General features: G+C 45.8%; 1 protein-coding gene across 2 annotated transcripts in view; it reads right to left on the bottom strand.

Moving 5' to 3' along the window:
* syt10 (synaptotagmin X) overlaps positions 1-12,882 on the bottom strand; it is an 83,877-nt gene that overhangs the window by 50,672 nt on the left and 20,323 nt on the right. The window contains exon 2 of one of the 2 annotated variants that reach the window (XM_072269311.1): positions 10,393-10,411. The exons of the other annotated variant lie outside the window; for it this stretch is intronic. Coding sequence (XP_072125412.1) covers positions 10,393-10,411 — 19 coding nt within the window. The remainder of the gene's footprint in view (positions 1-10,392; positions 10,412-12,882) is intronic. 2 annotated transcript variants of the gene reach the window in all.

Raw genomic sequence — 12,882 nt, 5'->3', positions numbered from 1 at the left:
AGTCGCCTTGGGATACGCACTCCGAACGGGAGATGATTTCCACTGTTACAAACAGAATAAATCCATCCGCGTTCCCAGCAAAATCAAACTCGAACTTTGGCAATCTGCCAACTGCTCCCTCTGCTCAACACCAAGAGACATAGACTGAAAAACATCACCAAACAGAATCCTTCCAGACAAGAAAACTGTTTCAGCCCACTGCTGAGGTGTTACTTCACACTGCCGAAGTCCACTGACTATCTCCAAAACCGTTCTTTGGCAATTTTGCAGAAAATTTTCAACTTTAGGAGAGAGAGCTCCATCAGTGTGAGTCTCCCTCAGAATCACCCCTCCCACAGTGTGACCCTCCCTCAGTACCACCCCTCCCACAGTGTGACTCTCCCTCAGATCCACCTCTCCCACAGTGTGACCCTCCCTCAGTACCAACCCTCCCACAGTGTGACCCTCCCTCAGTACCACCCATCCCACAGTGTGACCCTCCCTCAGTACCACCCCTCCCTCAGTGTGACTCTCCCTCAGTACCACTCCTCCCACAGTGTGATCCTCCCTCTGTACCGCCCCTCCCACAGTGTGACCCTCCCTCAGTATCACCCCTCCCACAGTGTGACCCTCCCTCAGTGCCGCCCCTCCCACAGTGTGACCCTCCCTCAGTACCACCCCTCCCAGTGTGACCCTCCCTCTGTACCACCCCTCCCACAGTGTAACTCTCCCTCAGTACCACCCCTCCCACAGTGTGACCCTCCCTCTGTACCACCCCTCCCACAGTGTGACCCTCCCTCTGTACCACCCCTCCCACAGTGTGACTCTCCCTCAGATCCACCTCTCCCACACCACAGAACAGCAGGAGTGAATTTTGTTCATTCACCGTGTTTCAGAGGTGCTGACGAGGAGTGGTTGTGACTCATGATGGATTGCTATAACAGAACAGCAGGATGCACTGACTGGTCTCTCGGGCTGACGATTGGAGTTTAGCCCTTCTCAGGCTGTCGATCAAGCATTAGAAATCAGCTTTGTCTCTGTTACCTTACACTCTGTGCTATTTCTGCTATGTATGGTATGTTGTGTGCTGTTGGTAATGCGTTTTGCAACTTGGACCCAGAGGAATGCTGTTTCATTTGACTATGTTCATGTATGGTTAAACTTGAACCTGAACTTACAAAGTGTGACAGGTACAGGAGTCAGGTGTACCTCTTCCACTACTATCCCATCAGAGATCCTGTGGAGGTGCCCAGTGCAAGGGAGTCAAGGCTTTGCAAAGATAGGTATCTCTCAGCATATATGATGCTTGCAGCCTTACAGAGCGTGGAGAGCCTGCACTGCTGTACCATTACTGAGTTTAACACAAGACTGTAAACATGATATCTGCGTATGACAAGGCACATGGCATGCTGCCTTTATCAGTCAAGGTATTGAGTTCAAAAGTCAGGAAGTTAGTTTGCAGCTCTATAAAACTTTAGTTTGGATGTATCTGGAGTATTGCTGGAGTTATGGCTAGCCCGTTATAGGAAGAATGCCAAGACTTTTAGAAAATGCAGAAGAAAATGCCTGGATTAGAGGGCATGTACTGTAATGAGAAGTTGGAAAACTTGGGTTATTTTCTCTGGAGCAGTGGGGGCTGAGGCATGAGCTGATTATGAGAGGCACAGACAGAGTAGACAGACAATAGATATTTCCAAGGGTTGAAATATCTAATACCAGAGGGCATACATTTTGGTGAGGGAGGTAATTTCAAAGGGGATGTGGGGACAATTTTTTTTAATAGAGAGTGGTGGGTCTGGGTGGTGGTAGAGGAGATACATTAATACTTTAACAGATGAAGCTGAGGAAAATGGAAGGATACGGACATTGTGTAGGCAGAGGGGATTAGTTTAGTTGGCCATTTGATTACTAATTTAACTTGGGTTGGCACAACATTGTGGGCCGAAGGGCCTGTTCCTGTGCTGTACTATTCGATGTTCTATAGTTGTAATTAGAAAGTGTTTGCACTAAACACCATTACATTCAGTAGGGTCACTTGTACTGTAACACCTATCCAAATTTCTCTTAAATGTTGAAATTGAACCCACACCCACCATTTCCACTGGCAGCTCGTTCCACACTCTCACCTCCCTCTGAGTGAAGACGTTCCTCCTCATGTTCCCCTTAAACATTTCACCTTTCACCCTTAACCTATGACCTCTGTGTATAGGTTCTGTATAGTTTATGTGTAGCTTTTCATAAATTCTACTGTATTTTTCTATTTTCTTGTAAATGGTTGCAGGAAAATGAATCTCAGGGTAGTAAGTACTTTGATAATAAATTTACTTTAAACTTTGACTTTTAACCTTATCAGAGGTTCAAAGTCAGTCCTCCAACGTTTGGGGCTGTGGATTAGTGGTGTTATCAAGTCATTCTGTTACTGTTCTGACCACTGTTCCACTCGCTACAGCGCCCCATTGTACAGGTGTGTCCCTGCTCAGAGCTGAAATGAGAGTTCAAAGTAACGTTATTACCAAAGAACATGTATGTTACAACATACTTCCTTGAGATTAATTTTCTTGCAGGCATTTTCAGGAAAATAAGGAACTACAATAGTATTTATGAAAAACTACATAAACAAAGCCTGACAAATAATCAATGTGCAGAAGAAGACAAATAAAGAAAATAATACTGAGAAGATGTGTTGCAGAGTCCTTGTGAGTGAGTCTACAGATTGTAGAATCAGTTCAGGGATGTGGTGAGTGACGTTATCCACACCAGTTCAGGAGCCTGTTCCAGAACCTGGTGGTGTGGGACCTGAGCCTCTGTACTTCCTGCCTGATGGTAGCGGAGAGAAGAGAGCATGGCCTGGGTGGTGGGGGTCCTTGATGATGGATGCTGCTTTCTTTGTGGCCGTCTTCCTTGCAAGTGCGCTCAGTAGTGGGGAGGGTTATCTCTGTGATAGACTTAGCCTGTGTCCACCACCTTCTGTAGACTTTTCCATTTTGGGGCATTTTGGGGTATTTCCAGGTCAGGCTGCGATGCAATCTCTCAGGATACTCTCCACTGTGCATCTATAGAAGTCTGTCAAAGTTTTTGGTGACATGCCAAATCTGCACAAACTTGTAAGAAAGTAGAGGCAGACTAATCCAGCAGGACATGTGTTTGAGGTGAGAGGGAAATTTCAAAGGGGATGTGTAGGGCAAATTCCTTTACACAGAGAGTGGAAGGGGCCTGGAATGTGCGGCCAGGAGTGTTGATAGAGGCAGATACAATGGGGGCATTGAAGAGATTGTTAGAAAGACACATGGATATTTGGGGAATGGAGGCAAAGGACCATGTGCAGGCAAAATGGATTAAGTGTTTTGTTTAATTAAGCTGGTACAGCATTGTGAGTGGAAGGGTTGGTTTCCGTACTGTACGTTTCTGTCCAGCAGAAGCCCGGAAGTTGAAACCCCATGGCTGAAGCCTGGGATACTGGAGACTGGAGGACTGTTTTGGAGTTGGACAACTGTCCATGTGTAGGAAGGAGAAATGGGGCTTGCTTTGCTGTTTTGTTGCTTGTCATGTTCTGTGTTGTTCCGCTGAGCACAGTGACCATGCTGTGTGGGCGCTGGATTGTGTGACAACGTTTGTGGGCTGCCGCCGGCACATCCTTGGCTGTGTTGGTTGTTAATGCAAACGACACATTTCACTGTGGGTTTCCATGTACACGTGATAAATAAATCGGAATGTGAATCTGGAAAAATAATCTGCTCTGTGCTCTGTGTGAGCAATTCATCAAAACGTGTTTAGCATTCCAATTCCAGCACATATTTATGTATTCGGTTCCACATTTACTCAGTGCAGGTCCCTTCAGAACCTACCAATAATCTTTCAATTACTGATGGCTTAATAATTGATGGATGCTTCAGAGTCTGCCACAGGCTCATATTGCACTGTTCCATAATTTAATATTCTGTTCGGGAAGAAAGAAACAGCTATGTGTGGGAACACAGGCTGATTCATCGTAAGGGGAGAAAACTACATCCCATTATGAGCTGGCAAAGAGGGGATATTGGTACAGACCTGCCTGGTGCACTAAAATTCATAGATTATCAAGTTAATTTTAAAAGGAGGACTTTAATTCATTCAGCACGAGCTTCACTCATGGAGAATCGTGTACAGTTCTGGTCACCAGCCTACAGGAAGGATATCAAGAAGATTGAAAGAGCACAGAGAAAATTTACAAGGATATTACCAGGTCAATAGAGATGCCAGGCGGGATAGCGGAATGCTCGTTTTGCAGATGTGGAAAGGGAGGGAGACCTCCAGTGTCTCTGACGACTACACCTGCAAGAAGTGCATCCAGCTGCAGCCCCTAGCAATCCGTGTTAAGGAGATAGAGCTGGAATTGAATGAACTCTGGATCATTCGGGAAGCTGAGGGGGTGATAGGCAGGACATATAGAGAAGTAGTTACACCCAAGGTGCAGGACACAGGAAACTGGGTGACAGTCAAGAAGGGGTAAAAGGTTAATGAGCCATCCCCCTCAACAACAAGTATATCACTTTGGATACTTTTGGAGGGAAGACCCAGAAGAAGAAAGTCACAGCGTCCCGGTTTTTGGCACTGAGTCTGTTTCTGTGACTCAGAAGGGAAGGGAGGAGAAGAGGCGAGCTGTGGTGATAGGGGATTTGTTAGCTAAGGGAACAGAAAGGAGGTTCTGTGGGTGAGAACAAGATTCCTGGAATGTATGTTTCCTTATGGGTGCCAGGGTCCAGGACATCTCAGGTCGAATCCTCAGCATTGTTAAATGGGAGGGTGAACAGCCAAAGGTTATGGGCCATGTGCTGTAGGTACAAATGACGTGGGTAGGACGAGTGATGAGGTTCTGCACAGGGAGCTCAGAGAGTTGGGTGCTAAATTAAAGGGCAGGACCTCCGGGGCTGTGATTTCAGGACTGCTACCCATGCCGTGTGCTAGTGAGGCCAGAACTAGGAAGATTATACAGTTTAACACGTTTTTTGAGCAAGTTACCAGGAAAGTGGATGAAGGCAAGGCAGTGGATGTTGTCTACGTGGACTTTAGCAAGGCATTTGACAAGGTCCCACATGGGAGGATGGCCAAAAGGTTCAGTCACTTGACATTCAAGATGAGATAGTAAATTGGATTAGACGCTGGCTTTGTGGGAGAAGCCAGAGAGTGGAAGTAGCGGGTTGCCTCTCTGACTGGAGGCCTGTGACTAGTGGAGTGTTGCAGGGGTCAGTGCTGGGTCTGCTGTTGTTTGTCATTTATATCAATGGTCTGGATGACAATGTGGTTAACTGGTTCATCAAATTTGTGGATGACACCAAGGTTGGGGCATACTGGACAGTGAGGAAGGCTGTCATGGCTTGCAGAGGGATCTGCATCAGCTGGAAAAATGGGCTGAAAAATGACAGATGGAATTCAATGCAGACAAGTGCGAGGTGTTGCACTTCGGTAGGACCTATCAGGGTCGGTCTTACACAGTGAACGGTGGGGCACTGAGGAATGAGGTAGAATAAAGGGATCTGGGAACACAGGTCCATAATTCATTAAAAGTGACATCACAGGTAGATAGGGTCGTAAAGAAAGCTTTAGCCTTCATAAATCAATGTACTGAATACCGAAGATGAGATATTATGTTGAAGTTCTATAAGGTATTGGTGGGGCCTAATTTGGAGTATTATGTACAGTTTTGGTCACCTACCTACAGTAAAGATGTAAACAAGATTAAAAGAGTGCAGAGAAAATTTACAAGGATGTTGCCAAGTCTGGAGGACCTGAGTTGTAAGGAAAGATTGAATAGGTTAAGACTGTATTCCTTAGAACATAGAAGATTGAGAGGAGATTTATGAGGGGTATAGATAGGGTAAATGCAAGAAAGCTTTTTCCACTAAGGCTGGTTGAAACTACAACCAGAGGTCATGGGTTAAGGGTGAAAGGTGAAAAGTTCCAGGGAACATAAGGGGAAACTTCTTCACTCAGACGGTCGTGAGATTGTGGAATGAACTGCCAGCACCAGTGGCGCATGCAAGCTCAATTTCAACGTTTAAGAGAAGTTTGGATAGGTACCTGGATGGTAGGGGTGTGGAGGGCTTTGGTCCCACAGCAGGTCGATTGTGTGCCGTTCTGGACATCTACATATGGGAAAGATGTCAATAAGATTGAAAGAGTGCAGAGAAAAGTTAGAAGGATGTTGCCAGGACTTGAGGACCTGAGTTATAGGGAAAGGTTGAACAAGTTAGGACTTTACTCCCTGGAGCGTAGGAGAATGATGGTAAATCGGGTAAATGCAAGCAGGTTTTTTCCACTGACTAGAACTAGTTGGGTGAGATGAAAATTAGAGGTCATGGGTCAAGGGTGAAAAGTGAAATGTTTATGGGGAGCCTGAAGTGGATCATCGTCACTGAGAGGGTGTTGAGAGTGTGGAATGAACTGCCAGCAGAAGCGGAAAAGCAGTTCAGTTGCAACATTTAAGAATTGTTTGGATAAGCATTGAATTGAATTTATTTCTTACATCCTTCACATACACGAGGAGTAAAAATCTTTACGTTTCGTCTTCGTCTAAGTGTGCAATGTGCAATCATAGTAATTTATAGTAAATAGAACAATCAACGTAACATAGAAATACACTCAAATCAGTGCGATTTGATCAGTCTGATGGCCTGGTGGAAGATGCTGTCTCAGAGCCTGTGGGTCCTGGCTTTTATACTGCAGTACCGTTTCCTGGATGGTAGCAGCTGGAATAGATTGTGGTTGGGGTGACTTGGGTCCCCAATGATCCTACGGGCCCTTTTTACACAGCTGTCCTGAATCATGTGAAGTTCACAATTACAGATGCGCTGGGCCGTCCGCACCACTCTCTGCAGAGTCCTGCGATTAAGGGAGATACAGTTTCCATACCAGGCAGTGATGCAGCCAGTCAGGATGCTCTCAATTGTGCCCCAGTAGAAAGTTCTTAGGATTTGGGGACCCATACCAAACTTTCTCAACTGAGGTGAAAGAGACGCTGTTCTGTCTTTTTCACCTCACAACTGGTGTGTATAGATCACGTGAGGTCCTCGGTGATATGGATACCAAGGAACTTGAAGTTGTTTACCTTCTCAACTTCAGATCCATTGATGTCAATAGGGGTTAGCCCATCTCCATTCCTTCTGTAATCCACAACCAGCTCCTTTGTTTTTGCGACATTGAGGGAGAAGTTGTTTTCTTGACACCACTGTGTCAGAGAGATGACTTCTTCCCTGTAGGCTACCTCATCATTGTTTGAGATTAGGCCAATCAATATAGTGTCATTAGCAAATTTAATTAGCAGATTAGAGCTGTGGGTATACAGGGAGTAAAGGAGGGGACTCAGTATACAGTCCTGGGGGGCTCCTGTATTGAGAGACAGAGGGGTGGAGGTGAGGGAGCCCACTCTTACCAATTGCCGGCGATCTGACAGAAAGCCCAGAATCCAGCTACACAAGGCAGGGTGAAGGCCGAGGTCCCTGGGCTTCTTGTCAAGCCTGGGTGGAACTATGGTGTTGAATGCTAAACTGTAGTCCAAGAACAGGATTCTCACATAAGCACATGGATGGGAGGGTGTAGAGCAGCGGTCCCCAACCACCGGGCTGCGGACTGGTATCGGGCCACAAGGCATGTGCTACCGGGCCGCGAGGAAACGATATGATTTGGTGATATGAGTCAGCTGCACCTTTCCTCATTCCCTGTCACGCCCACTGTTGAGCTCGAACGCACGCGAGCCCACTACGCATGCGTCATCCATGTCAGCGCGGGAAGGATATCAACTCCTTGAGCTTGCAAATGACGACGGGCTGAAAAGTATATTTGACATAACATCTCTGTCAGCATTCTGGATCAAAGTCAAGGCTAAATATCCTGAGATAGACACGGAAGCACTGAAAACGTTGCTTCCATTTCCAACATATCTCTGCAATGAATGCAACGAAAACTAAATTATGGAATGGACTGGACATAAGGAACCCCCTTCGAGTATCGCTGTGTCCCATCACCCCTCGATGGGACCATCTTGTTGTAGGGAAACAAGCCCAGGGCTCCCACTGATTCAGCGATATTGGTGTGTTGCAATGATTTTATATGTTCATACGGGGAAAATATGTGCTGCGTGTTTAATATCCAAATGTTACTTAAAATGTTATGATGCTATTGACTTATAAGTGACTTATATAACCATATAACAATTACAGGACAGAAACAGGCAATCTCGGCCTTTCTAGTCCGTGCCGAACGCTACTCTCACCTAGTCCCACCGACCTGCACTCAGCCCATAACCCTTCATTCCTTTCCTGTCCATATAGCTGTCCAGTTTAACTTTAAATGATAATATCGAATCTGCCTCTACCACTTCTACTGGAAGTTCGTTCAACACTTACTTCAAGCTCCCCTGTCCTCCCCTGATAATTGACTTATCACTATATTCATGCGAGGAAAATATGCGCTGTGTGTTTAATATTATATTCGTTAGATAAACCCTTTTAGAAACGAAATTGAGTGTATTAGCGACTTATCACCTATATTCCGGTCGTGATTAACACCGCCCCCCCACCCCGGTCAGAATCGCCAAAAATGATTTGCAGAAAAGAAATCGGCACGTACACGCATGCGCAAGTCACGCATACGCACTGGTGCCCGCGCAAGGCTTCATGGTCATTGTAGTCTTTCTCGGGGTAAACACAATGTTTCTGACTGCTACTCTTGTCCGTTGGCAACCATTCTCCTCGCCCCCCCCCACCCCCCACCGGTCAGCCGGACCGCAAGAATATTGTCAATATGAAACCGGTCCGCAGTGCAAAAAAGGTTGGGGACTCCTGGTCTAGAGAACCAATAGGACTAGGCAGAATAACAAATAAGAGAAAATCTGCAGATGCGGCAAGTCTGAGCAACACACACAAAATGCTGGAAGAACTCAGCAGGCCAGGCAGCGTCCATGGAGAAAAGTACAGTCAACGTATCGGCCCCAGACATCAACTGTACTTGTTTCCATAGATGCTGCCTGGCCTGCTGAGTTCCTCCAGCATTATGTGTGTGTTGCTAGGCAGAATAACAGATTGGCATGGACTAGATGGGCTGAAGGGTCTGTTTCTGTGATGTAATCCTGTGTGACTATGACTTGAGCTGAGGGCACTGGTTTTATGTGGGATGCTCATTCTAAAACATTTGGAATTGTATCACATTAGACTCGGAGTCACACAGCATGAAAAGGGCCCTTCAGTCTAACAGTGTCAATCTGACTTGGCTCCATTTGCCTGTGTTTTGTCCATATCCCTCTAACCCTTCCCTACCCACGTACAGTACCTGTACAAGTACCTTTTCAACTTTGTAACTGTACCCACTTCTATCTCTAACAGCTCGTTCCATGTACCCACCACCCTCTGTGAGTAAAAATCTGCCACCTCAAGTCCCTTTTAAATCGTTCCCCCCCCCCTACACCTTATAACAGTGCCCTCCAGCCTTGGAGTCCCCTAGCCCCTGGAAACAGACTGTTGACACCCACCTGATCTCTCCCTCCGTGACTTTACAAGCCACCCCTCTGCCTCTGAGACTGAAGGGAAAAGTCCCAGCTTCTCCACTCTCTTCTTGTAACTCAAGACCTACAGTCTCAGTGACACCCTTGTGATCTTTTCTGTACCCTTGCCAATTTAAGACCCTCCATTCATCAGGGTTGACCATGGACATTGTGTCCTAGCTATCTATATAATACACAAGCCATGGCAGTACAACATGGGGAACAAACTGATGCCCATGTAGCAGGCTCCCCCTCTTCATACAGCTGATGAGCCCAAAGGAATAGCCGATGTGTGTTGCTTGAATTTCCAGCATCTGCAGAATTCCTGTTGTATCACAGGAATAGCCAGTTAGCATTGAACTCAACTTGGGACACCCTTAGGGACTCCAGCTCTGGATTTTACCCTCGGGGTTTACTCCTGAAGCCTTCCGCATGCGTAGGTATAGCTGCAAGGCAGTGGTGGCCCAAGATCAGAGTTTTCCTCCTCCTGGGTGAGCTGCCAACCATGGGTGATGAGATTCATCTGCCCAAAGCAACTGGCTTGTGCCAGTAACCCACCTTTACCCCTTCTCCTGTCAGAAGGAATGGCTCCGCTGGGGTTAGAAGATAAGCCACATGTGAACGCCAAGAACTAGCACACAATTCTGGGCACCAGTGCTGCATGCAATTCTCTCTTTCTCCATTCCCCATTTTTGCTTGACTCTTACCCATTCTCTTCTGCCCATCACCTCCTCTTGCCCCTCCTCCTTCCCTCTCTCCTATGGTCCACTCTCTTCTCCTATCAGGTTCCTTCTTCTTCAGCCCTTTACCTCTTCCACTTACCACCTCCCAGATTTTGATTTCATCACCCATCACCCATCCCCCTCACCTGGTCTCACCTATCACCTGCCAACCTGTACTCCTCCCCCTCTCCCCCACCTTCGTATTCTGGCTCCTGCTCCTTTCCTTTCCAGTCCTGATGGGGGGCCTTGGCTGTTCATTCCTCTCCATAGAAGCTGCCTGACCTGCTGAGTTCCTCCAGCATTTTGTGTGCTGCTCTGAATTTCCAGCATCTGCAGAATCTCTGTGTTCATAAACAGACAAAGGGTGACAAACAGCCAACATGCAGGTGTAAGATTACTCTTGTGGTTAGATGATTAAAAAGTACATTTCTTACAGGGCAATTACAGGTTGCAGATTGCATCGATAACATTGCGAAGATGTACTGTACATCCAGTAGCACCAGTTTTGTGCACGACGACAGCCCAACTCCTGTATTCAGTACACGGACTGCTGAAGGCCAATGTGCTAAATACCATCTTTACTGCCCTGTCTACCCGTGTCACCACTTTCCCTAGGCCTCTCAGTTCTACATCATTCTCTGGGACCCTGCTATTCACCGTGTACTGCGAAGCAATTTGAATCCACTCCATTTTGCCTACTGTCACAACAGATGTCCTCACTCAACCCTGGAACATCTGGACATCAAAGATGCGTACATTAGTATGCTCTTTATCGACTACAGCTCAGTATTCAATACCATCATTCCCTAAAAACTAATTAATAAGTTTCAAGAACTTGGCCTCAATACCTCCTTATGCAATGAGATCCTCCATTTCTTCACTTGCAGACCCCAGTCAGTTCAGATTAGCAACAACATCTGCTCCACGATCTCCATCAGCACAGGTCTACCACAGGGCTGTGTGCTTAGTCCGCTGCTCTACTCGCTTTACACTTTTGACTGTGAGGCTAAGCACAGCTCCATTGCCATAGTCAAGTTTGCTGAGGACACCACTGACGTTGGCCAAATCAAAGGTGGTGATGAGTCAGCATAAAGAAGGTGGATTGAAAATCTGGCTGAGTGCTGCCACAACAACCACTCACTCAATGTCAACGAGACCAAGGGGCTGCTTATTGAGTTCAGGAGGTGGAAACTGGAGGTCCCATGAGCCAATCTTCATTGAGGGGTCAGAGGTGGAGAGGGTCAGCAACTTCACATTCCTCGGTGTCATTATTTCGGTGGGCCCGTCGAGGACATAGACGTAAAGAAAGCACGGCAGCACCGCTACTCAATGGGATTGCGAAAATTCGGCATGACATCTAAAACTTTGACAAGTTTCTCTAGATGTGTAGTGGAGAGTATATTCATTGACTGACTGCATCACAGCCTGGTATGGAAACATCAGTGCCCTTGAATGGAAAATCCTACAAAAAGTAGTGGATATGGTCCGGTCTATCATGGGTAAAGCCCTCCCAACCACTGAGCACATCTACATGACGCGTTTTCGCTGGAAAACAGCTTCTATCATCAGGGACCCCCACCTTCCAGGTTATGTTCTCTTCTCACTGCTGCCATCAGGAAGGAGATACAGGAGCCTCAGGCCTCACACATCAGGTTCAGGAACAGTTATTACCCCTCAACCATCAGATTTCTGAAACAGAGGGGATAGCTTCACTAAAATGCACTCGCCCTATCACTGAACTGTTCCCACAACCTATAAAGTCACTTTCAAGGACTCTTCATCTCATGTTCTCGATAGTTATTGCTTATTTTTATTATTATTAATTATTACTATTATTTTTCTCAGCTCAAGCTGGTAAAACCTGAGGTATGGGCATTTATTTCTTATGCTAGGAACTTCTGGACTATTCTAGTGGTGTTTCTGGAGATTTACATAAATATTGCTGTGTAGACCAAATTGTTTGATACTATAGTGTAGTGCCTTTGGGATGAGACCAGTTGTAGATATCACTATTGGGACAATGTATACCTTGTTCATGTTCCATAGTATTTCAGTTTTTTCTTTTAATTCAGCATATTTCTGGTGTTTTTCACTTATTGATTTCCATATGTTTGGAATGGCTATATCTAATAACTGAGTTGTTTTTGCTTGTTTATATTATATCCAGATGGTTATTATGGATTGTCCTATCTATAATAACAGATCAGTCATAATATAATTTGTAGGACTCTAATTCTAAAACTGGATCAGACGTATTTATAATGAGCTATAGTGTCTTTTATGAGCTTGTGTTTTTAAGCAAGATTTTGGTTAATGACGTTTGACACTTCATTGTGCCTGTGTAAGTAATCAGATTGAGTTAAACTGCTACTGGATCCTGTAATGTGTTGGGCTGTTTCTGGTTTTGCTTGGCATTTTCTGCATTTATTGTCTTGAAGTTGTTTGTCTTTTATTTTGTACCTGTGATATTTTTTGTGTTACCACCTGGTCCTGTATTGCCACAAAGAACCCCTCTGTTTCTGAGAAGAGATCTCTAAATCTGAGCCAGGTGTTCAACGTTTCCTGGTCGGCATCTAGTCCGCTCAGATCATGGGGATGTCTTCCATGTTCTTCAGTTAGTTAACATTTTCTTCTGCAGTGTTAATTTCTTCATTTTTCTGGGTTAGG

Source organism: Mobula birostris, chromosome 9 (genome assembly GCF_030028105.1).
Source record: "Mobula birostris isolate sMobBir1 chromosome 9, sMobBir1.hap1, whole genome shotgun sequence".
Classification (NCBI taxonomy): Eukaryota; Metazoa; Chordata; class Chondrichthyes; order Myliobatiformes; family Myliobatidae; genus Mobula; species Mobula birostris.
The sequence above is the reverse complement of the archived record's forward strand: the minus strand, read 5'-3'. Positions and strand labels throughout refer to the sequence as shown.